We start from the raw sequence: 13,330 nt of genomic DNA on the forward strand, positions 1-13,330 counted from the left end.
CAGAGCTCGTTTCCCTTGAACCAGCCTCCTCCATGGGAAAATCCTGTGCTAAATCCCACCCTGATCCTTCTCACCCAAGCTCCTGAGGTCACCCCATGTCCTATGGGCTCGCTGCACCCGTGGGAGAAGGAATAAAGCAAAGGCTCTGCCTTCACCCTCTCCATGGCTCCAGGTGGGAGCCCAAAGCTGCCGCCACCAACCTGGCTCACTCCCGGCCAGCCAGGCCTGCGTTGCCCCTTCTTTATCCCACGCCTTGCATTTGGGTAATAAAAAAATAAAATAAAAACAATAATTAAAAGTAAAAAATAAAACCCAGGGGTGGAGAAAGCAGCCAGGACAGCGGGCAGGGCCCTGCCACTCCCTCCTCCTGTGCTGCCCGGAGGAGCCGGTCCCTTACCACTGCCAGGAGCATCTCCTCTCCCGAGCAGGGATTTCACATTCATTTCACTGGTATGGCAAAGTCCGTTTGCTTTTTCCTTCAAGGTGCTTTACATTCAAGAGCTATTGCAATCCACAGCGAGGAAACGGGGCTGGGCTCTACCCCAGCCCCCGGGGTTCGCTTGAGTTTGATTATTTGACTTCAATAAACTTCCCCAAACCTCTGAAGTTCAGTTTGCTTCCAAATTTGGGGGAACTCGAAGAGGGCCGGTGGCTCCCAGCTTTAGCTCTCCCGTGGGTCGCTGTACTGAAGCTCCGAGTTGAAGACCTCCTTATAGAGGGGTGGGAAGTTCATGGCAGTCTCCGGGTGCAGGAGACGGAAAAACTCCAGCTTGTCCAAGTGCAGGTTGCAAATGGTCTTCATCAAGGGCAGCTTGGAAACCATCTGCAGGGAAAGGAGGAGCTGGTGACCATGGGGGTCCTGGCTAAGATGCTTTCCCTTGGGGACAAGCAGGTGGGTTTGGGGACCACTGGCACCGTGGACAACTTCCACCATTGGGCAGCCTGGCAGCAATGTGGCTTTGCCCCCAAACCCACGTCTTTCTGCAGGACAACCAGACCCAAGGAGCCCTCAATGTCCCGCTCTCCATCCCAGCTCCATCCTGCCCAAAGTGTTCCTGAACTGGCTCCTTTTGCTCCAAACACCCACTGCCCTACACACTGCCAGGTTCAGTGGCACGGGGCTGCCTGTGCTGAGGATGCCTCTGCCTGCATTGCACCAGAGATGCATGGCCTGTGGAAAGGGAAATTCTCCTCCTTCCACAGGTCCCAGTGCTCGCTGCCCAAAACCACCCACACGTGGCTCATGAGCCGCAGCACAGCCACCTCCATCAGTTGAGACATCTCCCCTTGCCCCAACCTGGCTCCATGCGTGCATCACTGCTACCTTTGAGAGCTTGTCCTCAGCGGAGTGTTTCTTCTGGATCTCGTGCTGCAGGGCCACGTAGATCTTGTCCTGGAGCTTCTGCACCTTCTTGGACTCGGTCAGCCAGGGCCGATCTGCAGGAGATGGCAGCTCAGAAACACCACGGGGGTCTCCCCCAGCCTCCTTGCCTTGAGTCACCCACCAAGGAAGCAGCACTGAGATGTATGGGTGCTCCCTCCCCAGCTTTGGCAGGAGGCACCCCCCTCCCCAGCTGCAGTGTCCCCCGTACCTGGAGAGAGCAGGACGGCGGCGGTGAAGAGGGCGAGCTCCTCATCCGATAGCTGCAGGCGGCACAGGGTCCTCCCCAGCTCAAAGACAGCACCGATGAGGTCGTCACAGCCTGATGGGGGACAGCAGGGAAGAGGGGGACGTCACCCCCGGCAGCACCCGAGGCTCGGAAAGCTTTCGGAAGATGAGATGGGTGAAGGGGGGTCCCCAGCACCGCGTGGCTTCAGACCAGGGCAGAAAGCGCATCCCAACCGCGGCGCACACCAACCCCATCCCAATGGGAGTGGGGGCAAACGCAGCAGGGTTTGTGCCCCCCCACCCAGCCATGGGGATGCTGCTTTTCACCCAGCCCTGTCTGGGTGTCAGAAGGACAGGAAAAGGGGAGGAGAGCCCTGAGAGGCTCTTACCGAGTGACTTGAACATGTGCATGCCGCCAAACTTCCCCTCGAAGAGCACGGTGTTGTTCAAGGGGTTGAATGCGCGGATCATGCGGATCAGGAGCACCTCGAGGCAACCTGACACAGGCAGAGAGAGCGCAGACAAGGGCAGGGCAGGGGGGTTCCATCATCCCAGGACCAAATATAAGGCAGAAGAAAGCCCGCAGGGCAGGTTTGAAGTCCGGATTGTTCATCCCCAAGAGCAGAATGATGATTTCCAATAAATCCCGGTTGGGGAGGGATGTTTTTTTGGGTTGGTTTTTTTAATGTTTAGGTTTCCAATTGTGACCACAATATTTCACCAAAGGGAAATACGATCCATCATTGGCAGCCGGCCACAGGGATCCATCGAGGTCGTGGTGGAGCACCGAGAGGGTCAAAACAAAAGACATGAAAAGAAAATGGAAGGGAGAAAGGAAAGAACGAGTTAAGCTCCAGTGTGTTGGGGTACAGCATCCTGCCAGGATGCTGGCACATGCCCCCTCTGCTCTTAGCTCCCAAGCCCTCAACATTTAGGAACCAGCACACTGAGCTCCCTTGCCAGGCAGACTGGGGGGACACGGGTGTGCGCTGCTGTTGTCCTCCTCTTCCCAGTCTCTTGCCAGGAGAAGAGGCCAATCCTTTCCTCTTCTCCCTCCCGGCACAACTTTTCCTGGTGGGAAACCAACTGTGCTCATTTCCAGCCCAGGTTCTGAGGGACATTTACTTGAGGGTGCCCATGGAGAAAAGGCTCTGCCTGGAGTGGCCACTCCTCACATTCCTCTCCATCCCATCACCTTTAAACACGACCTTCAACTCCTTCTAGCCCAGTACCTGCTCCCCAGGCACTGATTTTAAGCCAGGAGGCAACCAGGGCAGAGGAGAGATCCTGAAAGGAAAGCACTAGGCAAGAGGAAGGATGGGATATACATATCCTTCCAGTGCCTGAAGGGGCTGCAGGAAAGCTGGAGAGGGGCTTGGGACAAGGGCCTGTAGGGACAGGCCAAGGGGAATGGCTTGAACCTGCCCGAAGGGAGACTGAGCTGAGCTCTAAGGCAGAAGCTCTTCCCTGTGAGGGTGCTGAGGCGCTGGCACAGGGTGCCCAGAGAAGCTGTGGCTGCCCCATCCCTGGCAGTGCTCAAGGCCAGGTTGGACACAGGGGCTTGGAGCAAGCTGCTCCAGTGGAAGGGGTCCCTGCCCGTGGCAGGGGTTGGAGCTGGAGGAGCTTTAAGGTCCCTTCCAACACAAATCATTCTATGATGATTCTGTGATGTGCCTTTGGCACCGTGGCTGCTGCTTGGGAGAGGTGCTGGGGTCATGAGGGGCCTGGCAGGGACACGAGAGGGGCATGGCCGGGGCGCTGCTCTTACCGGCTTTCAGGAGGATGATTTGGTCGTTCTGGCAGAGCTCCATGAAGCCGTCGATGCGCTTGGCGAACTCCACCACGTACTGGATGGCGTTGGAGATCTGCAGCGAGCACTGCTGCCACATGGCCTCGCAGCTCTGCCGGACAGCGGGCACAACCCTTAGGGCTTGCTGCCCCCACATCACCCCATCCACTGCCCCCCCATCACCCCATCCACTGCCCCCCATCACCCCATCCACTCTCCCCCCATCACCCCATCCACTCTCCCCCCATCACCCCATCCACTTCCCCCCCATTACCCCATCCACTCTCCCCCCATCACCCCATCCACTGCCCCCCATCACCCCATCCACTGCCCCCCCATCACCCCATCCACTGCCCCCCCATCACCCCATCCACTGCCCCCCATCACCCCATCCACTGCCCCCCATCACCCCATCCACTGCCCCCCATCACCCCATCCACTGTCCCATCATCACCCCATCCACTGCCCCCCATCACCCCATCCACTGCTCCCCCATCCCACTGCATGGGGCACAGAAGGGACCCAGGCCATCCATGGTGGGTGCTGGCATGAGGACACCCAGCATGTGACTGCCACCGCATCCACCTCCCAGTACCGAGCTTCAGCATCTCCTCGAGCAGTGCTTGACCCTCCTCATCCTCCCCACCCTCACCCCTGCCTCTGCCCAGCACCGGGGAGACAGCAATGGCCCTTGCTGGGGGCTGCTGCAGCACTGGGGAGCCGTGGGGGCCGCAGAGCAGTGCTCACCTTGCTCTGCAGAGCACGGACCTCCTCGGGGGAGTAGAGGCTCCACGCCAGGCGCTTGAGCTCCTCTGTTGTGTACTGGCACGTCTCCAGGTGGGACTTCACCACGTTCTGGGCCACCCGGTCTGCAGGGTGAGGGCAGTGCGGGGTGAGCCCCGCGGACCCCCCAGCCTCACACCCCAACACCGACCCCTCTGGGTCTCCTTATGGGAGCTGCTGGGGCTGGAGGGGCTCATGCGTGGTGTCCCGGGGGTATGAGGACAGATGGGGCTGTTCCCAAAGCACGTTCAGTGCTCAGCCTGGAGGAGGGATGTGCTCGGGGCTGCTCTGAGAGCCGAGGCTGGGTTGGTCGCTTGTATGAGCGTGCCCAGCACAATGTGGGCACCCAAGGCTGGATTCGTACTGCAAGGTACCCAGGGCTGCACCCAGCACCATGCCCAGGGCTGCACACCCCAAGCGTGCCCGGCATCACACACCAACACTCACCGATCTCAAGGACGGAGATATCAGCCGCCAGCTGAGCACCCTCCAGCGCGCCGTGCGCGAACAGGGCTGGCTCCAGCATCAGCTCGTAGATGGACTCCTGCTTGATGAGCGTGGCATCGGCCACATCCAGGCTGGACTGGTCAGGTGAGGGCTGCGCCGAGGCGAGCAGGTCGAGGTTGTAGTAGGTGCTGCTGCCATCGGGGGTGAGGGGGAAGTCGAAGAGGAGCCCATCCGACAGCGTGGAGATGTCGTCCAGGTCCGAGAGCCCGCTGCTGACGCTGGTGGTGTAGACGCGGCTCAGAGGCTCCGGCTCATCCTTGGTGCCCCCGCTCTGCTCCTGGCTCTGCTGGTGCTTCTGCACCTCGGCGTAGAGGCTGTCCCGCTGCTTCTTCGACATGCGGCCGAACTTCACCGCTGCCGGGGGCAGAGAGCAGCGTCAGGGCGGCTTCCACCCCATAGAGCATCAGCCAGGACCACCCCCCTGCCCTGGGATGGGTCCTGGCTCCCAGAGGAGTGCGTGGTTCCATAGAATGGGTTGGGTTGAAGGGACCTTAAAGCTCCTCCAGCTCCAACCCCTGCCAGGGCAGGGACCCCTTCCACTGGAGCAGCTTGCTCCAAGCCCCTGTGTCCAACCTGGCCTTGAGCACTGCCAGGGATGGGGCAGCCACAGCTTCTCTGGGCACCCTGTGCCAGCTAACCCCTGTCACCTCGTCTCCACGCTGTGTGAACCCTTGCAGGGCCGGTGCCTGCAGCCCTGCCCTGGGCAGCCTGTTCCAATGCCTGAGCACCCTCTGGGGCAGGAATTGTTCCTCAGCTCCATCTAAACCTGCCCTGGTGCAGCTTGAGGCCGGTTCCTCTTGTCCCATCCCTTGTTCCTTGGGAGCAGAGCCCAGCTCCACCTCACTACAAGGAGAATGGAGAAGGCGCTGGGGGCCGGACTCACCATCGCGGGACATGCCAAGCGCCAGGCATTTCTGCAGGCGGCAGTGCTGGCAGCGGTTGCGGTTGGTGCGGTCGATCAGGCAGTTCCGCTGCCGGGAGCAGGAGTAGCTGGCGTTGTTCTGCTGGCTCCTCCGGAAAAATCCCTGCACAGGACAGGGATGCGTTGGGAAAGCGCCCGGCGAGAAACCAACCCCATTGCTGCGCACCCGCCGGCTCCCACCTCCGGCAGCCCGGGGCTCACCTTGCAGCCCTCGCAGGTGATAACGCCATAGTGGATCCCTGAGGATTTGTCTCCGCAGATCTTGCACGGGATCACCTCGATTTGGGCTGAGGCGGAGGGGAAAAGGAGGGGAAACCACGGTGTTAATGAGGGGCACCACTGAACTGAGGGGGGGAGATGCCCTCCCGCTGGGATGGAGGGGAAACTGAGGCACGAGAGCTGGGACTGCTGCAGCTCAGCCCTTCCTGCAAGGATGCTTGAGCACCAAAGACCCTCCACAGGGTATGGGGTGCCCCCACCTGCTCCACCATCCTCTCCAGCAAGAGGTGGGTAGAAAAGCCCTTTGATCTACAAAGGTTTTTGGGGACCATTCTGCCTGGGACCCCGTTTTGGAATCATTCCCCTTATTCTTCAGTGTGAGCACACTGTGGGGCACCCAGGACAGGGACATCCGTGGCACAGGCACCATCTCCATCCCATGGCAATCCTCAAAGAGGTCTGGCCCAAGCAGAGGGTCCAGAGGCCCCGTTGCCCCCCTGCCAGCTCCTCCTAAACCCAGGACTGATGCAGCCATCACCAGCTCAAGGTCCCGGTCCCCTTCCCCCCCGCAAATCCTCTTCCCTCCCGCTTCTGCTTCGCTGGCACTGAGCTGCTAATAGGCTTCGTCCTCCTCATTTTCCAGCTGCCCCAGATCTGGGCTGCCTCTGCCCGCCCCACACACACGGGGGGAGGGGGGGGGGGGCACCCCCGGGACTCGTACGTGCCTCTCAGCATCTCTGCACCCTCTAATCCGTGCTCCAGCGCCAGCCGGGCTCATCCTGGCATCGCTTTCGAGGGTGCGGGGCAGCCACGCCAAAATAACCCCCGCAGCCAGATTATGGTTATTTCAAATCTCCTGGGCCTGTGCAAATCCTCGGCTCGGGTAATTCCCTTCTGCCTCTCTTCTCCCCTGGGAGTGACCGGTTCTGGTCATGGTGGGAGGTTGCTGCTGGGGGTGACAGCCCCAGTGCAGGGCCAGCACCGGCTGTGTCCTGGGGTCCCTCCTGGGCTCTGGAGCCAAGCATCACCCCGAGGAGCTGCGAAGGAGAAGCCCTGACTGCTCAAGGAGGCTGGGCTGGGTCACCCAAGCCTCGCTGGGCAGTGGCTGCCGTCGGTCCCCCAGCCATAGGGAGGAAGGACTCATCCTAAGTCTGGGTGTGAGCAGAGGGATGGATCCCTCCTCCATCACTGCTCAGCTCCTGCCCCAAATGCACTGGGTGATTTTGGGGTTCACCCCTTCCTCCTCAGGCTGCCAAGCTCGGCTTCTCCCAGGACTGTGTTCTGTCCCTCCCCAACCGAAGGGGGTCACATCCCACCCTCTCCCTCCTCTGCTGTAGTGTTGGCCCTGGGGCAGCAGAGGGGACCCCCCCCCAGGGTGGGCAGGGATGGCCAGGGCATCACCACAGCCACACCAGCCCCAGCACCCCCAACTGCGCCGGCATTGCAGCCCAGGGTCAGCCCTTTGGGAGCACCAGGAGGGTGATGTGTGGCCACCCCCAGCATTGATGGCTCAGAGCCCCCCCCAGCTCCCTGGCCGCTGCTACCACCTTCACCCCTGCTGCTGCAGAGGGCTGCGACCACCGCGCATCCCCACACCCGGGGCTGGGCTGGAGGCGGTGGCACATCGGGGGGCACTGGGTGATGCTGGTGCCGCTGCCGCCCCCAGCAGGAAGCGGCGTCGGTTCCTTATGCAATGTAATTGCAGGCGCGGGTGAGGCACCGCGGTGACACCGCACCCTCACGCCCGCGGCCGATACTGCCGGACCCCGCAATTACCGGCACCACGCACCCGCAGGAGCGAGCGTGGCCCTGGCACCCACGGCACCCAATGAGCACAGACCCCAAAACCAGCTCACAGCGATGCCAATGCTGTCCCCATACCCCTGGTGCAGGCAGAGGGGATGCCCCTAAGAGCCCCCTGTAGCCAGTGCGGCAGAGCTCAGGGTACAGAGGGTGATGCTGTTCTGGCTCCTCCAGAGCTGAGCATCACCCCTAGGTGTTGTGAAGGAGAAGCCCCTACTGCTCGCTGGGTGCCCGCAGCCTTTGGGGCTCTAATTAACACCCTGCTAATTACACACTGTGCTGCCAGCAGCACCTGACCCGCTCCTAAGACGTTCGCCCCAAATAACTGCCGTGGGGCTGCGGCCGTAACCCCGGCGCGGTGGCAATTACAGCCCAGAACAAGGTTTCATTGACGCTCTGTTTGTAAGCACTGGGTGAATCACGGTGCCAGCTCCCTCAGTGGCCCCTCATGCCGTGGCCACATGGCCCCTGGGGTGACCAAACACCACCCTTAGGCAAACCCAACAGCACAGGGAGGGATGTGGGTGCTGGTGGGGTGGCCTCCGCACCCCCTAAATCTCACCATGATCTCACATCGCAGCAAACCCCACACACCCGGCGCAGCTCCCCCCACTGTGCCTCAGTTTCCCCATTGCAGCTGGCCTAAAACAGGGGAGCAGGGGATAAAACAAAAGGGTTAAAAGGAATAAACTCTCATCTTCAGCCGGCAATTAAATTGTCCCGGCCGCGGTATTTGCTGTCCTCCCACTGTAAACACCTCTTGCCCAACTCCTGGCCCTTATGTAAGTGGCACCGTGGCACCGTCCAGCCACCGGCTCGGCTCTGATGGTGACAACCGGCCCCTGGTCCAGTGGCCCTGTGGCTGGAGCCATCCTGTCCCACTGACACACTTTCTGCCCGTGGCCCCATGCGCTTGTGTAACACCGCAGCCGTTAACCCTTCCCCTGGCCGCACCGGGATGGAGCCGGGGCTGCATCCTGACCTCCCGCCCTGCGGATGGGACCTTTGGGGCATTTTTGGGGTGATGCCTCAGCCTGGGGACACCCGTTTGCTGCCCCGAGCTGTGGGTCTCTGTGGAGGATGCAGGTCCATGCATGGTCCCCCAGGTCCCCTGCCACCCCCTTGCCTCCCATGACAGACACCCTCCTCTCCATCACCTCCGCATCTTCTTGCACACCAGAACATGACAGGCCCTGCCCGATCTGACCACGGCGGTCTGGACCCTCCCTTTGTGCTGCAGCAGCCATGGGCGGCCCCATCTTCCTCCTCCTCCCTATCCTTCCCCTCAGCTGTTAGGATCTCACTGCTGAGGGGGTCACCCCAAAGCCCTCAGCACCCTACCGAGCCCTGGGATGTGCTGCAACCCCACTGCTGCGAGGAGCTGGCCCCGATTCCAGCCAACTCAATGGGGACTGGGCATCCCTTGGCTGAGGGGGGGAGGACTCCTGTGGGATGGAAAAAATGGTGGGGGGCACCAGCAGGTCCCTGCAAAGCCTCTGCACAAGAGCCCACATCCCCTCCAACCCATGGGGCTGGGGTCAGGATCACAAACCCGTGTCTGGGCCCCCGGTGCCCTTTGCTGGGGAGCCTCACTCTGGGTGTTTTGGGGGGGCTCTGTGGCCATCCCTGCCTCAAATCCCCCCTTGGCTGCCGTGGCCAGAGCAGGGCCGGCAGCTTCCCCAGTGCCCTGGCTCATTACCCAGTGAACCTGCTGGGAAAGTAAGTGTGCCCCATCCTGCTGCCGCGATCGATGCTGCAGGACGGGCACCTCCGGTAATTAACAGCAGCCCCGCAGCCCTCCCTCACCCCACAGCCCCAGCCAGGGCACCGGGATGCTCTGATTCTCCATCACCACCATCCTGTCCCCTCTGGCTCAGCATCCCCACCGGTGCACCCAGAGCAGGGGGAGGAGGATGGGTCTAGGCTGCACAGGGGCAGGGACCCACGATGCCATCCCACATCTCCATCCTTGCCCCAAAACCCAGCTCTGCTCCCTCATCCCCTGCAGCAACCTCTGCCCCGGTTGCTGCTCCCCACTGCACCCACCTCCAGGAGCCTCTGTGCTTCCCCACGGCAGTTAGGCACCGCTGTGTTTTGGGAATGGTTGGCCTTGGGGTGAAGGAGGTGCAGAAGGAATGAGTAAGTGAATAAAGGGAATGATCATCCCTTTACATCTGCTGCTGAGCTTGCTTTTAAACAGGCTCCAGCACTGCAGCACCCTGGGGTCCCCCAGCACCCCAGCATTCCGCAATCAATGCTAGCAAATCCCATCCCCATCCATGCACCGCGCTGGGGCTGATTGCAGCCAAAGCTCCGGCTCCAGAGGCACCGGCAGCACCGGGGCTGTGCAGGCAATAAGGAAAACGTGAATGCCCCAACTCCAGCCCGGCGCTGGGTGATGCTGGACGTGGGAACCGGTTCCTGCATGGATCAGCACCGATTTCCTTCGGGCTCAGCCGCTCACTCCCTGCCCCGGTGACCCCATGGCCACGCAGCCGATGGCTTCACAGCCACCCCCAAGGAGCCGCTTGTTTCCTGCCCTGTGGTGCAGTGCATGTCCCCTGCTTGGGAATCACAGCAAGCGGCTCGCCTCAAGCAGCAGCAGGCGATGAGGGTCCGCACTGCCACCTTGCTCCTGCTCTGGCTGCACTGGTTCATTGCCTCACCCACTGCACAGCACGGCACCAAGGCCACTGGTGCAGGATGCAGCCCTCTGCACATTGGCACAGGAGGCAAAGGTGCGGTGGTGGGGATGAGGACCTGCAATCAGTGCGGGGTGTGCAGAAACTGGGCTGTGGTGGGAGAAACCTCTGGCTCCACAGCTGAATCAGGGGGAATTATCTCCATGGGGCTAAATAAAGGCACTGAGAGGGGCTCTGCTCACCACATCCAATAAACCGAGTGTGATTGAGACATCAGCAGCTCTTTAAATAGCCATTGCCAAGTTCAAAGTTAAACGTGACAGGGAGGAGGGACAGGCAGGGATGCTGCCAGCATAGCCCTGGCCAAGCTGCAGGGTAAACCCATGAGGAAGGGACCAACATCTCCCCATCGCTTTGCTCTCCCCCTCCATGTGCTGCTGCTCCCCAGGGTTATCGGGGTCAAGGATCCCAAATGCTACCTGGATCCCACAGGACCCCACGCTGCCGGCGGCCACCTTTCTCCACCAACCTTCTTTTTGGGAGGTGAAGGGCATGGGCATCCCCATCCCGTGGTACCCAGGACGGGTGCAGCCGTCGTCGTGCCGGGCATCCTCGCCCGCGCCAGCCTGTGCACGCTACCGAAACGGGCAGGGAAGCTCCTCCTCCACCCTCTCTGATTTTTCCAATGACAGATCTAGGTCACTAGGACAAGTCGGGAAGGCAGCCGAGCCACCGCACGCTCCGAGCCACGCCGCTTGCAAAACAAGCGAGCGGGAGGGCTGGAAACCCTATAGGATTATACAAGGCAAAGCCTCTCGCCCGGCCCTGGCGCAGCCGCCGTGCGGGGAAGGACAAGAGCAAGGAGCTGCTGTGGTCCCCGGGGAAAGGGGCAGAGCCGTGGCCCTTTGTGGGGGGGAGAAAACGGAGATTGAATCCATTTGGGCATCGTCGCCAAACGTGGGACTTGGGCGAGAGATGGGGACCCTGCGCCAGGCAGGGCTGTGGGAAAAACACCTGATGGGGGGAAACGGTGTGAAATCAACGGAGGTGGGGGGCTTAATCTGGGGCAACACGCAGGAATCTGGGGTGAGGAAAGACATTTATATAAAGCAAGGAAAAGTTCACCCAGCTGCTAATTAAACCCAGTGCTGGCTGTGTAAGTGCTACACAGGAGCCAGTGTTACCCATCAGGCAGGTGTTAATGCTGCCCTCCATACTAATAGAGGTGAAAACCCGGGATGTCATGGGGTGGGAAGGGGATTTGGGGGCTCACCTCACCCTGGCCCCACCATGACATGAGAGTCCGGCGGGTGGCAGAGTCGCAGCACCCACAGCCGCACCAGGAGGGAGGAAACCCCATATGAGGAGCTTCAAGACGTACGTCCTAGTACATTCAACCCCCAAAATGTGCCATTTACGCACACGCACCCCCAAATACACCTAAGGAGGTGCAGAAGTGGATCCTGGTGGGGTGAAGGGCTCGGGCATGGTGGCTGATGATGGAAAACAGGGATGGAAATCCCACCCTGGGGTGCGAGGTCCCAGCCATGCTGCCAGCAGCTCCACCGGGAACAGGCACGGGATGCACTGGGTCCGGCCACCACTGCGTCACCATCACCGGGCCCCGTGGATCATCCCGCCGGAGCCTTCCTCTCTCCCTCCCTCCCTCCCTTCATCCTCCTCCCAACCGCCTGCTTTGCAAAGCGGAGGGATGAAAAGTAGGAACCGTCTTTATCAGAACGGCTGAATCCAGGCAGGCACGGGCGCGACTCACCCCTTTCCCTGGACAAGGGGCACCCAAAATAGCGGTTGGCTTTTCCCTCTCCCTCCGACGGCATCGGCCCGGCCCCAAACCACCCCCAAAGCATCGGGAAGGGGGAAAAAAAAGGGGGAAAAACAACCATAAATCCAGCCCTGGTGGGAGCAACATATTGGAGAGGAGATTAAGGGGTTTAGTGCGAGGAAAAGCTTAAGAGCGGGTTTAAGCCGGCGTCGGAAAGCGAAGCAAAACAAACAATTTCATTCCTAATGAAGGGGGGAGCGGGATAGAGCCCGGCGGGGCTCATGCGGGTCCCCCCCTGTCCTCGGCGGGGCTGGTGCGGGTCCCCCCCGTACCCCACCGGGGACAACTTTTGCCGCTGCCTCCCCGCAGCCGCCCCCCGCTCTCCCCGCACTCACCTCGCATCGTGGCCAGCGGCGCTCAGGACCGCGCCGGGGGGCGCATGGGGCGGCACCGGGGGTCCCTGCGGCGGGGCGGGGAGCGGCGGCACCGGTGGGAGGGTGGGGGGGGGCACCGGGAGAGCACCGGGAGGCACCGGGCGGCTCTGGCACCTGCCCCTCCGCCGCGCCGCTGACCCACTTCTGCCCGAGCATGCGGCCGTTCACATGACGAGCCCGCTCCGCCCCCCCCAAATCGGTTTCACTTCCAGCCCCACCTCCTGCCCTTCCTCCTCCTCCTCCTCCTCCTCCTCTTCTCTTCGTCCCCCCCCCCGTCCCCACCTCTCCCCCCGGGCCGGTGCTCGGCGCTGCCCACGGGCACTGCGCGGGGTCCGCTCGCCCCGGGTTTGGAGGGGGGGACACGGCTCTGGCACCTGGGGGGGTGCTCGGCGCTGCCCGCCCCTGGGAGGGCGCTGCCGGTGCCGGTCCTGCCCCGGCTCGCCCAGGCACGGGGCCCGCTGCGTGTCCCGCTGAATCACTTCGCCCTTGCGCGGCTCCGCTGCTCCCCACCGGGTGCCCTGCTCGGCTCTGGGACCCCCCAACCCGGCCGGATAGGGCCTGGGGGGTGGGCAAGAAGGCGCAGACACCGGGCACTGGGGGATGTGGGAAGCGTGGAGACCCCTGGAGCAGCCCCACCATGACCCACCATCAGGGATACTGAGGACCAAGGGGTGTCTGGCCAGGTTTGCATGCACACAGTGTGCAGTGGAAGCAATGGGAAGCTTTGGAGTTCTCCAAGAGCTATTGCAACCCCGTCCTTTGGGATGGGATGCACACAAAAGGCTTTCGGGCCTGGGGTTGTATCCTCGAGGTGCTCCAACACACTGCGGTGATAAATG

At 61.7% G+C, this 13,330-nt stretch overlaps 1 protein-coding gene across 1 annotated transcript; it reads right to left on the reverse strand.

Annotated features, from left to right (window-relative positions):
* Positions 1–363: 363 nt before the first annotated feature.
* LOC133213633 (nuclear receptor ROR-beta-like) lies at positions 364–12,649 on the reverse strand. The gene is made up of 10 exons (XM_061356018.1): positions 12,453–12,649; positions 5,812–5,897; positions 5,572–5,713; positions 4,629–5,042; positions 4,146–4,267; positions 3,378–3,510; positions 1,999–2,106; positions 1,593–1,703; positions 1,325–1,437; positions 364–823 (listed from the first exon to the last, which is right to left on the reverse strand). The coding sequence occupies exons 1-10, from the start codon at positions 12,457–12,459 to the stop codon at positions 662–664; spliced, it is 1,398 nt and encodes a 465-aa protein (XP_061212002.1). The 5' UTR covers positions 12,460–12,649; the 3' UTR covers positions 364–661.
* Positions 12,650–13,330: the final 681 nt, after the last annotated feature.

The sequence above is a fragment of the Neopsephotus bourkii genome, unplaced genomic scaffold, assembly GCF_033783945.1.
Source record: "Neopsephotus bourkii isolate Nb327-2 ecotype Australia unplaced genomic scaffold, CSIRO-AGI_Nbou_v1 NB_838, whole genome shotgun sequence".
In the NCBI taxonomy this organism is placed as follows: domain Eukaryota; kingdom Metazoa; phylum Chordata; class Aves; order Psittaciformes; family Psittacidae; genus Neopsephotus; species Neopsephotus bourkii.